We start from the raw sequence: 14,628 nt of genomic DNA on the forward strand, positions 1-14,628 counted from the left end.
CTTGGAAATCCATATGGATTGATATATAAATGTAGCCAATATATATAACAAATATTGGCTACATTTTGTGGTCCTAATTATAAATTAGTAACATAGTGGAAATAATGTGTGATCTATAATTGATTTTTCTGAGTTGCACATAAATGAGTACTGGAACTCAATGAGATTGAGTTCCAATACTCATATCATAATATCCGGATTAATATCCGGGGAACAGAGGGGGCGCTAGTGGGTCAAGCGCTACGAACGTGTTTTGAAGAGCTCCTGATTCAGATAAGTTTTACTAGGAATAATTAAGTATATATGCGTAATTGTTTAAGTAAGAGCGGCTGTAAACGTTGTACGCTACCGATATTATTAGTGTGGGTTTTTTTTTCTAGCTTAAACTAAATACGAAAACGTTAATATTAGACCTAGTAACCTGCAGAGAAAAAAAAAAAAAAATGGCGGCGGCATTGTCATTCCATGATTTTAATTTGGATTTCAGTCGGTTCGTTAAGTGTGAGGTCTGTTATATGTATTCCTTCGACTACATAAATGATTTGTGGATGTTTAGTGCGGATGGAAGAAGGGTGTGTGCGAAATGTGACCTGAACGAGGAATTGATGAATGCGAATATGAAGTTGATGACAGAAAGTGCTAGTACAGATTGTGTCGCGAGTGGACGTTTGAAAGAGGATGACGAGAAAGACAGGCGAAAAAATGTTAAAAAATCAGGAAAAAAAGAAAAAGAGCGATTTGACAACCGTAACGGATGTTAAAAGGGATGAAAGTGAGGCAGAAAGAAACGAAATTGAGAGAACGAATGAAAGTAGAAACGGCGTGGTGCAGAAATCGCAAGTAAAAAAAATCGAAAGAATGAATGATAGTGAAAAAAGAATGACTGATGGCGAAAGTTGGACGCATGTTGGAACGAAAGTACTGAACCAAAGAAAGATGAATGACAGTAAAAGTGAGAAGAATGATAGCGAAAGTTGGACGCATGTTAGTCCGAAAGTACGGAAACAAAGAAAGATATGTGAGAGTGAAAGTGAGAAGAATGATAGTGAAAGTTGGACGTATGTTGGACCGAAAGTACGGAAACAAAGAAGGTTGAATGAGAGGGAAAGTGAGAAAAGGGGGTCGAGAGTTAGAAAGTTAGAAAGATTTAATGATAGAGTGAATGTGTCGCGAGGTTCAGAAGGTGAATTGGATTGGATGAAGCAAGAAATGAAATGGATGCGGAATGAAATTAAGAGAATTCAGGTCAAAACTATTAAAATAAATCATGATGGCATGAAAGAGATAACAAAAGATGAGCGAGTGGCGTTATATGGCGACTCCATTATTAAAGGTGTGCTAGAGGATAAAATGCACAAGGTAAGTTTTCCAGGCGGTAAAATGAGTACAGTGATTGAGGCATTGAATATGAGGCGGGAACGAGCAAAAGAGTTAATTGTATTAATTGGTACGAATGATTTGAGAGAGAACAAAGAGCATGTCAAAATGAATGTCAGGAGACTGCTTGGAAAGATAAAGGAGAATAGTGTGACAGGAAGGGTGGTCAGTGTGTTGCCTAGGTATGATTGTGGTGAAATGAGGCGGAGAGCAAGGATTATGAATGATATTCTGGCTGAAATGTGTGAGGAGATGGGAGTACAGTTTGTTAATGTGTGGAATGAGTTTGAGGGACGAAGTGAGCTGTATGGGAGCGATGGACTGCATTTGAGTGGTTATGGTGTGAGTCGCTTGGAGAGACTGCTGCTGGAAGGTAGAGAAGTGAATAGAGAGAATGAATCAGATCGAGAGGGGAGTGATGTGGAAGAGCAGGAGAGTAAGACAGGAGAGATTGAAGGAGTGGAAATGAATGTGGAAGTGAGTGGTATGAGTATAGAAAATGAGAGAATGGGTGTGCAAGAGGAGCAGGGAAACGGCGAGGCTCAGGGTGGACAGGGATACACAGCGTGAGAAATGTGGATGCTCCAAGAGGAGGTGAGAGAATGTGTAGGCAGGAAGGTAATGGGATGATCAGGGATCAAAAGGAAACAGATGGAATTGCAAAGGGTTCTAAAATGAAGAAGCAGAAAGGGAAATGGCCCCAGTCCAGCATGGAGAGATCACATCGAGTGAGTGGTATCAGTGGAACGAGCTGTAGATCCAGAAATGAGTTATTGTGTTTGTATACCAATGCTAGAAGCATAAGAAACAAGGCGGATGAAATGGTTGCACTAATTGCATCTGTGCACCCAGAGATTGTCGGAATAAGTGAGACATGGTTAGATGAGGATGACATCCTGACAGGAATAGAGATGGAAAGGTATGATGTGTTTCGTGAGGATAGAAGGGGTAAAAAGGGAGGGGAAGTGCTATTGATGATAGAGAAAGAGTTATGTCCATACAAGGTAGAGATGCAAGAGGGAAATGGGGCCAGTGGTTTTGAGGCAGTATGGTGTGAGATAGAGGTGAATAGAATCAAATACTTGGTGGGATGTTGTTATAGACCTGGTAATGTGGATGGTGGTGATAGTGAAATGTATAGTCAAATAAGCCAAGCAAATAAGAAAAGGGTGATCATTATGGGTGATTTTAATTATGGCAATATAGACTGGAATGAAGAGATAGCAACTGGAAGTAAAGAAAATGAGTTTCTTGAGTTTTTGAGGGATAACTACCTCAGACAGTATGTAACAGAGGGCACAAGAGGATTAAGGGTCTTGGATTTGGTCATCTCATCGGAGGATGTAATTATCAATGAGGTATCAAATCATCCACCAATTGGTGAAAGTGACCATGAGGTGATTACTTGGGTGGTTGCCAGCAGTGCAAGGACCCCTGTGAAAAAAGGGTATATGTGGAACTACAAGGGGGGTGATTATGAAGAGCTCAGGAGACAGCTTGCAGGTGTAGCATGGAATGAGGAGTTAGCTGGAAAAGAGATCAATGCAGCTTGGGGGATTTTCAAAAAATATTTAGTGGATGCAATGTCTAAATGTATACCACGGGTGAGAAGGTTAAATAAGTTAGGTGTGAGATGGATGAATAAAGAGATTAAGCATGCAATACAGAGAAACAGGGCATTGTGGAGGCAGCATAAGAGAAGTGGAAGTAACCAATTTCATGAGGTCTACAAAGACCAGGCAAGGAGGGTTACTTGGTTGGTGAGCGTAGCTAAAGAGAGGTATGAACAGCAGTTAGCTAATGAAGCTAAAAAGAATCCTAGGGAGTTCTTTCGATATGTAGCCAGCAAAAGAAAGAATGATTATGGAAGGATGACATTGATTGGAGGAAATGGTATAAAGACAGCTGTTGCAGAATGTGTGGTGGAGATACTTAATGAGCAGTTCATAAAGATCTTTCAATCTTGTGAATGTGACTTCATGGAGAGATTAAGAGCAGTTGATGATGGGGAGGAGAGACTGACTGTAAGTGAGCAAGAGGTGTTTGGGGAGTTGAGTAAACTAGATGTAAATAAGGCTGTGGGACTTGATAATATATCACCGCGTATTCTGAAGGAATGTGCCAGAGAGTTGACACCTCGTATTAAAAAAATACGAGTCTTGCACTTGGTCAAGTTCCTAAAGAGTGGAAGGAGGGCAAGATTGTGACACTTCATAAAGGAGGTGATCGAACTCAAGCATCAAACTATAGGCCTATCTGTGTGTCAGGTGTTGTGGTTAAGTTGTTGGAGAAGCTTGTGAGAACTAGGATCCAGAGTTGGGTTGACAACAATGGTATAATCTTTGATGGACAGCATGGATTTGCTAAAGGGAGGTCGTGTTTTAGTAATCTACTTACTTATTACAATAAAGTGACTGCTTCCTTGGACAGAGGAGAAGGATACACAGTAATATACTTGGATTTTGCAAAAGCTTTTGATAGAGTACCTCATGATAAGTTGACAGTCAAACTAGAGCAGATGGGGTTGGATATTAGATTAGTGCATTGGATTGGAGACTGGCTATCTGATAGGTATCAACAAGTTGTGTATGGGGGTGCAATATCCAGGAAAAGGAAAGTCACTAGTGGAGTGCCTCAGGGATCTGTTTTAGGGCCATTACTATTTAACTTGTATATTAATGATATTGGCGAAGATTTGAATGGAGATATTCAGTTGTTTGCAGATGATGCAAAGTTGGGACGAACCATAAAGAGTAGTGAAGATGTTGTGGCCTTGCAAGAAGACTTGAATAAATTGAGTGATTGGGCAAGCAAATGGGGATGCGAGTTCAATGAGAGAACCATAAAGAGTAGTGAAGATGTTGTGGCCTTGCAAGAAGACTTGAATAAATTGAGTGATTGGGCAAGCAAATGGGGATGCGAGTTCAATGTTGCAAAATGTAAGGTTTTAAAATTTGGAAAACAAAGATGGGATGCAGAATTTATGCTTGGTGAGAATATATTGTTGGAAGTAGAGGAAATAAGAGATCTGGGAGTGATAGTGGATAAGGATCTAAAATTTAGGGGACACATCGCCAAAATTGTGAAGACAACACAAAGACTTCTGGGAATGATGAGGAGGACACTGACGTGTAGAAGTAGGGAGATTCTTGTTCCATTGTATAAGGCTTTGATTAGGCCACACATGGACTATTGTGCCCAGATTTGGTCACCTGGTTTTCAGAAGGATGAAGAGATGTTGGAAAGGGTCCAAAGGCGACTGACTAAGGTAGTTTCTGACCTCTGGAATGTCGAGTATGAGGAAAGATTGAAAAGATGTAATTTGCAGAGTCTAGTGGAGAGAAGGAAGAGGGGAGATATGATAGAGACCTACAAGTTGGTAAGGGGTTGTTATAGGATCAATGGTGGAGAAGTTCTACAGAGAATAGTGGGAGATCAGGGGAGAACCAGAGGTCATACCTGGAAACTGTATAAAGAGGGTGTGAGTAGGGGAGTGAGAGGAAGGTTTTTTTCGTGCAGAGTTGTGAATGATTGGAATGCCTTGCCTGAGAGTGTGGTGTCTGCAAGGAGTTTGAATGTGTTTAAGACCCGGTATGATGAGATGTGTGAGATAAAAGGACCTTCTAGATGAGTCTTTGACTCCATGAGGTCTTGTTTAATAATAATAATAATATATGAATAACAACTGAAATTGGATAATTCTAATATGCAGCATTTCTGTGTATTTAAGAAATGACTAATTGAGACATAAAGGATATGTTCTAAAATTATAATTAACATATGGGTACTTATTTCTGGTTTGAGTCCTAGTAAACTATTTCAAATATAGTAAATATTTACTATATTTGAAATAGTTTACTAGGAATTTTTACTAGGATAAATTTTAGTAATTATTTCAAATATATTTCTTCAAGTGTTGTTAGTAAAGCTAAGTGGGTTACCAATTCAAATAAGTAAGGGTGATTCCTCATACCGCTGGCAAATTGTGTTAAACAGTCGTATTTTAATATGTTGACAGTGTTTTTGAACAAGTTCTATCAGATAAAAATATGAAAAATTGATATGATATGATCTTGTTTTCTTCATGAAGTCAACTCAGGGTGATATTCAGTTGAATGATTAAAACCATTGTTGATTTTGTAAACTTGGGCCTATCGAACCATATCCTCAACACTAATCACAGAATAAAGTGGAGGGATAACTGACTGCAAAAGATTAGATTTTTCAGAGTGCAGAGATGTATTACTATATTTCTATAAAGTTCTTTCTACATTTTGACACACCACTTACCTCTGCTAGTTTATTAATTCGTTTCTGTATTATTTTCCCACCTTTTCCTTTGAACCTGGAACATATAACATTTTAAATCATACAATCTTGCAAAAATCCTGTGATTATCAAATTTATCATCATTTATAAAATTAACAGAAATAAACAATATAACATGTTTCTTCACCTTTCCATTAAATGTGGGAGAAGTTTCTTGCATTCAACAAAAACTGTAGTCACAAAGATACCATACCTGCAGTGAGAAAAGTGTTAAAAGTTAAGATTTTGTCACCTTTTAATTAACAAATATGACAATTAAACATTTTCATGCATATTTTTATTAGTAAAGTTTGAAATGGGGGAGGGGATTTTTTTAAGCAATGGTAGGAACACTATGCTAGGAACACTAATTATATGTGGGGAAAACCTAGTATAATGTGATAATACAATATCTCCCCCACATATACTACACTGACAAAAGTATACAAAAACTGAAGGCACCACCATGGGCTCCCCCCCCCCCCAAGTGACCAGTTCCTATGCTGATCCTACAGGTAGTACAAGACCAAGCAACTCGTGGTAGAGGTGGAACAAGCTCCGATCACTAATCTTAATATTTACCCTTAATGCCAAAACACATCTCCAAGAAGGGGATGTATGATGTTTTGTATTAAAGGCAAGGGGCCACTACCCAGTTAGTGATCGGAGCTTGTTCCACCTCTACCACGAGTTGCCTTGGTCTTGCACTACCTGTAGGATCAGCTAGTCTTGCATTACTTGCAGGCGCAAACTTGACATTTTTGTCTGTTTGCTTACTTGGGAAAAATGGAGTAAAACCAGGTTTAAAATTGCTTGGTATCTTTAACACATGCAAAATGTATTTCTCAACTGTCTCGAGAAAAACAGTAACTGTCTGTTACGTCGTTACTTTTTCTATTAATTCTCTATTTTTATCCCTCTTGTACCTACCATGATTGAAATCTCTAACCTATCTCTCTGGGGCCACTTCTCCTTTCGGAACTCTGACAAAATTTGTTTGATTTAGCTGCGCAAGTCAGAGTCCTAGAAGAGAAGAATTCTTGCTCAAAGAAACCTTCCCAGAGTTCAAGTATTATCTAATCTTGTTAAAGTATTAAGTGCCTATAGAAAATTCAACATGCAGTCGTGGCCTTAACTTTCTAAACTTCCCTTAATTTCCCCTTATTCATAGGTCCAAACTTTTGCGAGTGGTAAAATCAGTCTCATGCTCAGACAAACTCAGGTTTACATAGAAAAAAACATGTTTATTAAATATCAAATTGCATACAAATAGGTGTGTCATATCAAAATTCTAATTCACTAGCTAAGCAATAAGGAACATTCTAATTATCAAATACGCTATTTACATCTCTAGGTTAAATAAGTACACACTCATAAGACACTAGTTCAAAATTCTAAGTAAAGCTTGCTAACAAAGATCCATTCACATTCAACTGAGTGTTGCATACTCTCGGGTTCTCAGACTACTAGTCCAATACAGTTAACAAGTTACTAAGCACAAAGTCACTTAAAAGTTCTCTTTCCCTTCAATTAGAAATCAGTTCTTCTCTCTTTACTCCAATACTAATTGTTACATGAATAAGAAAATTTTGGGACATTACCACCGTCTTGAGAGGTCATCATGCTCCTTTCATCCGTCCTTTGTAGTCAGATGTCTTTCTGCTTTATTGAGTCATGTCCACGTGGAGCTTGCTCTGCTTTACACAAATGGACATTCCTTCGTCTCCGCTGGACAAATGCTCATCTAGCGGGTTGCTGTCGTCAGCTCTGCCGTCCTTCAGGGGAGAACTTTCCGCTGTCTCGCATCAGTAAACTCCTACTGATGGCCCGAGTTGATGTCTGCCGTCATCTCACGTACAGCATGCCCAACTTCTTCAGCTGGCAACCGGGAAGGAGACTGCCGTCCGGTGCCATCAATCGGTCAGCACTGCTGGTCCACAATAGAAACAGGAACAGAAAAAACAGGGCTCAAGCCCGCGTTTTATTCTTCTTCGTAGTGCCTCTTTCTGCCCTCGAATCTTATTCAAGGCACTTCCCTATTCGCTCTTACATGGTTGCATCACACTTCTGCTCCCTGAAGAGCGCTCTTTTTGCAGAACGCGAGTTCAGCTAGCCTTCCACGAACGCTTCGCTTCGGACGTTATGTCATCGTAGGCAGCTAGCTTTCAACCTTTGTACCTTTGTTCACACTTAAACATACATTCTTACACAGAGCATTTTAAAATACCTACAATTTCTTAAATAATACATTTTTACTCATACATACAAATTTCACTTCTATTTTACTTCTTTCTAGGATAATTCTAACATGTTTTCTTTTTGCTTTCTTGACTAAAAGTACAAGTATTTCTAGCTCAGAATTTTGTTTCTTGTTAAATCCTGACTGAATGACCCTTTTGATAAAAAGGTCCTCCTCAGGTATACCTTAATAACATTTTTTTTCTACTGGTACCATATCTTTCACATTATTCAAAGTACCTACTGATATTTACAAATGTTCATTTACATATACCAAGAGTATCAGAAATAAGAGAGATGAAACTGTTTCACAGATTGCATTTATTCACCCCAAAGTTTATTGGAATAAGTGAAACACGGTTGAATAAAGATGATATCCTGATGGGAGTAGAAATAGAATGGTACAGTGTTTTCCGCAAGGATAGAAAGGAAAGGGGGGGGGAGTGCCTCTGATGATAGCAGAAGAATTATGTCCACATATGGTAGAAATACAAGAGTGAAACAGTGGCAATGGCTTTGAGGCAGTGTGGTGAAGGTTGACAGGAAGAGATATTTAGCTGGATGACAGTATAGGTCAGGAAATGTAGAGGGAGGTGATGAAAAAATGTATAAGCAACTTGTGTTAGTGAACAAGGGAAGGGTGATTATTATGAGTGATTTTAATTATGGCAATACAGATTGGAATGTACAGATAGTATTTAGGAATATGGAAAATGAATTTCTTGGGTTCTTGAGAGATAACTATCTTATGCAGTATGTAAAGGAGGATGTGAAGATTAAGAGCAGATCTGATCGCTGGCCTGGTTGGCCGAGTGCTTATCCACTCTCCAGCCAAATGGCTGTGGGTTCGAATCCTGCCTTGGGCATGGATGTTTGTGATGATTGTCTGTGAAAATACTAGTGGGGATAGATGGCGTTGATGTAGATGATGAAAGTAGTTGCGGTTGGTGGAGTGGTGAAGACGGAGCATTGTAGAGTAGGTGCCCTCCCTCGATGAGTTTTTGGATTCCTTGTAGGTGTTATGTAATAATTAAGTAATAATCATTTCACCAGAGGGTGTAATTGTGAGTGGGGTTTCTCACTTTCCTCCAGTTAATGACAGTGACCAGGAGAGTGACTCAGTGAGAAGTTGGTAAGGACAGCAAAAGTGCAGTATGAGCAGAAATTAGCAAATCAGGCCAAGAAAAACCATTGGGAGTTTTTTCAGTATGTGGCAAATAGAAGGAAGAATGATTATGGCAAGATGATGTTAATGGAAGAAAGTTGGAGAATGGTAACTGCTGTTGCTGAGACCATAGTTGAGGTGTTAAGGGAACAGTTCATCAGGTTGTTTCATCAGTGTGAAATCAGATGTTGAAGAGTAGAGATGAAATGGGAGAAGACTTAATGGTGAACAAGCAAAAGGTATATAAGGAGTTAAGTAAGCTAGATGTCAATAAGATAACAAGGCTTCATGACATATCACCATGTGTCCAAATGAAATGTTCCAGGGAGTTAGCACCAGCCTTGGCTTACCTGTTTAATAAGTGTCTTGCAATAGCACAAGTCCCAAAGGAGTGAAAGGAAGGTAATGTTCTACTTCATAAAGAAGGTGATAAGGTTAAAACTACAAATTATAGGCCAATCTGTATATCTGGAGTTGTAGGTAAGGTAATGAAGAGGTTGGTGAGAGATAGGATACAAAATTGGGTTGATAATGGTGAGATTCTTTGTGCTTGTCAGCATGGGTTTGTTAAAGGGAAGCTGTGTTTTACCAACATATTCATATACTATAACAAGGATAATGGGATGGGATAAACTGTTGATATACAACTGTTTGGAAATGATACAAAATTGGGGAGCGTAATCATGCAGGTGTAGTCTTACATAAGGACTTGAATAGATTGTATGAGTGGGCAACAGTATGGAACTATCGGTTCAATGTTGCAAATTGAAAGGTTCTTAAATTTGCTAAGCAACAATGGGACGCAAAGTATACAGTTAGTAGGGAAATTTTGGAGGAAGTTGAAGAGAGAAGAAACCTTGGAGTGGTGGTGGACAAGTATCTGAAGTTAAAAGGTGATACTGCACAAGTTGTGAAGTCATCATATGAGATTATGGCAATGATGTGGGGGATCTTAACGATCAGAAATAAAGATGTTCTGAATTCATTGAAGGGCTTGATCATGCCTTCAATAGATTCAGATTTTAGTTATTATGCAGAGATTTGGTCTTCTGGTTTTCATGGTGATGAGGATATATTGGAAAAGTTCCAGAGAAGAGTGACTAAAGTGGCAACTGATCTTTGGGATGTAGGATATGAAGACAGACTGAAGAAATGCAGTTTGCAAAGTCTGGTGAATAGGAGGAAGAGAAGGGATATGACTGGGACATGTAAGTTGGTAAAGGGTTGTTACAGAGTTGATATGAAAGAAATTTTTCATAGAATTGGGAAATGGATAGAACTAGAGGACATCCCTGGAAACTGTATAGGGAAGGTGTGAGCAGTGACATAAGGAGCAGGTTCTTTGCATGGAAAGTGGTTGGTGAGTGGAATGCATTGCCTGACATTGTGGTGAATGCAGATACACTGAATGAGTTTAATGCACAGTTTGATAATCTTTGTGTATCACAATGTATACCTCCCTCGATGACTCTTTTAACTCCATGGAGGTCTGGTGGTAATAATAATACCCATAGCACCTTCCCAAGCTTTAATAATATTCTGTTAAAAAACTGAAGTGCACCTGGCAAAGACGAACTACGTCAATTTTGGTTAAAACATCTAACCAGTCTACATGATCAAATGGCAGAACAATTTAATTATTTGTTGCAGTCAGGCTCAGTGGAAGACTGGATGATATCTGGGTGCACTTTTCTCTTCATGAAAGATAAGGATAAGAGTGCAGACTATCGTCCAATAACATGCCTACCAACTATGCTTAAGCTGATCGCTGCAATCATAGCAAATTCCATATACCACTACTTATCAGATAATCAGATTTATTCGAATGAACAAAAAGGCAAATCTAGAGGAACAAAAGACCAGATCCTTATTAATAAAATGATTCTCAAAAATTCAAAAAAGACGAAAAACTAACTTAAACATGGCATGGATAGGCTACAAGAAAGCATTCAATTCCCTCCCACACTCCTGGATCCTAAAATCACTACAAATATTTGGAATTAGCAAAAACATATGTTCGTTTCTGGCTGCTGCTATGAAATCACAGAAAACAACTTTAACATTGAATAATGAACGATTCGGAGATATCACCATTAAACGTGGAATTTTCCAAGGCAATTCCTTGTCACCATTGCTCTTCAACATTTCTTTGATACCTCTGTCTATGATTCTGAAGAAAACAAAACTTGGATATGAAATTCCTAAATGTAATATTAAAATTTCCCATCTATTGTATATGGATGACTTGAAGTTATATGGAAAATCAGCCCAGCAAATAGACTCTTTATTGAACACAGTTCGCATTTTCAGTGATGACATCAAAATGAAATTTGGTTTAGATAAATGCGCAATTTTATCTATTAAACGAGAAAAAATTAATGACACTAGAAATTTTAATGTTGATCAAGAGAAATATATAAAAGCAATTTCAGCTGACGAACATTATAAATACCTAGGAATATTAGAAGCCAATGATATTCTCCACTCAAAAGTTAAACAACAGGCAGCATCAGAATATATCAAAAGAGTTAGAAATATTCTAAAAATAAAACTAAATAGATTAAACACTATTAGAGCAATGAATTCGGGCTATACCAGTCATCTGATACACAGCTGGCATAACAGATTGGACAAAAGAAGACCTGGATAAACTGGACAGCAAAACTAGTAAAGTAATGACTATGCATCATGCATTACATCCACAAAGTGATGTTGACTGGTTATACCCACCGAGGAGAATAGGTGAACGGGGGTCTGCTGCAAGTGAGACAGACTGTGGAAGAAGAGAAGAAGAAATTAGTTTAAGAAGTTATATCGAAAATAGCTCTGAGCCAATGCCTGCTTCAAGCAATTACAAAAGAGAGCCTTCTAAAAGCAACAGGAAACAAATGCGATTACAAAAAAGAACAACAAAATAACTGATATGTGCGTTGGAAAAATAAACCCTTGCATGGCCAATTTCTTCGAGATACTGAGGACAAAAATGACGTGAGCATGAGTTGGCAGTGGCTACAATAAGGATACATAAAAAAAGAAACAGAAGGATTTATTCTAGCAGCTCAAGAACAGGCATTACAAACTAATGCGATGAAAGTAAAAATTTTGAACATAAATAATAACAGCAAATGCAGATCATGCGATCAGAAAGATGAGACTGTAGAACATATAATCAGTTCCTGCAGCAAAATAGCTCAAGCTGACTATAAATACTGCCATGATCAAGTGGCCAAAATAATTCATTGGCATGTATGCAAAAAATATGGCTTTCCTACATCTGATAACTGGTGGCAGCATAAAATAGAGACAGTAATGGAAAACGAAACAGCAAAAATTCCCTGGGACTTTCGAATACAAACTGATCGGCATTCGGAACACAATAGACCTAACATTACAATTATAACATCGACAGGTTTGGATTATCGATATTGCAGTACCCAGTGATATCAACAAAGAACTGGAAAAAATGACTAAATATTGAGATTTGGTAATCGAAGTTGGCCAGCTGTGGCTTAAACACACCAAAGTCATCCCAATTGTTATCGGTGCACTTGATGCAAGCTATCCAACTATTTACAGCAATTAAACTTCAATGAAGTGACCCCATATTTAATGAAGTGACCCCATAGATAGTGGAGATAAATCTCCACTCTCAGCAACAGAATATTATTAAAGCACTTACTAATAAAAGTCCATACAGTTAGCCTAGTGGCTTTGCACTTCACAACCATATGACTGGGGAAGGAGTGTCCTAGGTTTGATTCCCATTTACAACGTGAGGAGCTGAAGGATCTTCCTCAGCCATAGCCAAGTTAGCCAGTCTTGGGCGTGGATAACAGGGTTTTTTCTGCCAGTCTATCTGGCATTTTTCATCCCACAAGCAGGCAAACTGGCCCCGTGAGCACACAGGGATACAGCCAGGAATACTTCGAGGCATAGGGGTGACCATTCTATCCTCGTATTTCAGTTACGAATTCCAAGCATGCTTGGAGGGTTGTGGGCCTTAAAGGCCTGTTAAAGCCATTGAGATAGATAGACTTACTAATAAAAGCAAAACTTCCTATTCACAGGTTCAAATTCAACCACATTTCTCATACCTTCTTATCCACCAGTTATAATCCTAACAAAATTAATAAAATGCTGAATATCTACTGAATATAAAGTAAACAAAATCAATTATGTTTTATTTTATATTTATTTTTATGAAAAAACAACAACAAAAAGGTAACTTTATGATTAAGTCACTTTCTGTGAATTAACAGTACCTATACTGGCTAGGAAACATATTTAGTTCCCTTTCTGTCATCTTCCGAAACTCCAGGAATATATCTTCTATACCATATTTTTCCTATGATAAAGAGAACAGTTTCAATAATAAAACAAAGCGTAGCACTCAACTAAAATAATGCGTAAAAGTGAAAATAAAGTATGTATTATATTATATTCAAAATTATGAATTATCATTTCACATAATATTACAATTAGAAATAGCAGTGATTACTTTTTTTATAATATGATAAAACATAAAATCACTGCTTCAGTCTTCAGTTAATATTAGATGTGAAATGAAAGTAAAATCATTAGAGTTAGTTTAAAGTAATTTATATTTAGTTCTGTTTCTTTCTTTCAGTTTTCTTGTGGCTGTTAAAGGGTTAGTAGTTGAAAATATTTCTTCTATATGCAAAGCGGAAGTGGAAGGGATGAATTCCCAAGAATGTGCAGAAAAAAAAATTATCAAATGTCATTTCAAATTATTCTTTCAATGTTTCTGATATCAACATATCAAGATACAAAGAATTGGAAAGAGGGGACATAAGTTATATTACACAAAAGTGTGGTTCCATAACCAAGGCAGTGAATTATATGCCAATCAGTATTTCTGGAGTGGTGCTTAAGATCTTAGAGAATGTTGTCAATAGCTGAATTCAGTAATTAGTAGATAGGGATCGTTTAATACTCTAAAATGTGAAGATGATGCAAAGATAGGCAGAGCAATCAGGGATGCTACTACTACTAGCACGTCCAAAATGATTTGAATAGGTTGAAAATTTGGGCAAACGAAAGTGGCTATCAGTTTAATTTGATTTGCAACATAGCAAGATCCAAAGAATTGGAAAGAGGGAACATAAGTGTAAACTTATGCACTTTGGCATGATGAGATTTCCAGCAGCATATTATATTAGCAGGGTTATGCTACAAAAAACTGATGAGGCATAGGGATCTTGGCATAATGGTGGATAGGAATTTGAAGTTCAAAGGTCATATAGCAAAATTGCAAATACAACTAAAATGACTTCCTTATAAGGATAAGGAAGTCATTTTGCCTCTTTATAAAGCCCTGATAAGACTGCACCTGAATTATTATTATTATGTGCAACTCCAAGGAGTCCTTAGACTCATTCAGGGAGGTCCTAAACATCATGTCAAGAACTATTCAGCATTTGCACAGTATCTATCATACTTTGCTTTGAACTCATTCACAGTCATGGCAGCCACAACAGATTCTGGCAGCTTATTCCACTCATTCACCACTCTCCAAGTAA

At 37.8% G+C, this 14,628-nt stretch overlaps 1 protein-coding gene across 3 annotated transcripts in view; it reads right to left on the reverse strand.

Moving 5' to 3' along the window:
• LOC150101132 (D-aspartate oxidase-like) overlaps positions 1-14,628 on the reverse strand; it is a 122,685-nt gene that overhangs the window by 67,289 nt on the left and 40,768 nt on the right. For all 3 annotated transcript variants that reach the window (XM_090402238.1, XM_090402239.1, XM_090402237.1), the window contains exons 4-6: positions 13,351-13,433; positions 5,834-5,899; positions 5,668-5,722 (exon numbers count right to left, since the gene is read on the reverse strand). In XM_090402238.1, the coding sequence (XP_090258364.1) occupies positions 5,668-5,722; positions 5,834-5,899; positions 13,351-13,433 (204 nt within the window). The remainder of the gene's footprint in view (positions 1-5,667; positions 5,723-5,833; positions 5,900-13,350; positions 13,434-14,628) is intronic.

The sequence above is a fragment of the Typopeltis vanoorti genome, chromosome 12 (genome assembly GCF_054136105.1).
Source record: "Typopeltis vanoorti isolate ZY-2024b chromosome 12, IOZ_Tvanoo_1.0, whole genome shotgun sequence".
Taxonomy (NCBI): domain Eukaryota; kingdom Metazoa; phylum Arthropoda; class Arachnida; order Uropygi; family Thelyphonidae; genus Typopeltis; species Typopeltis vanoorti.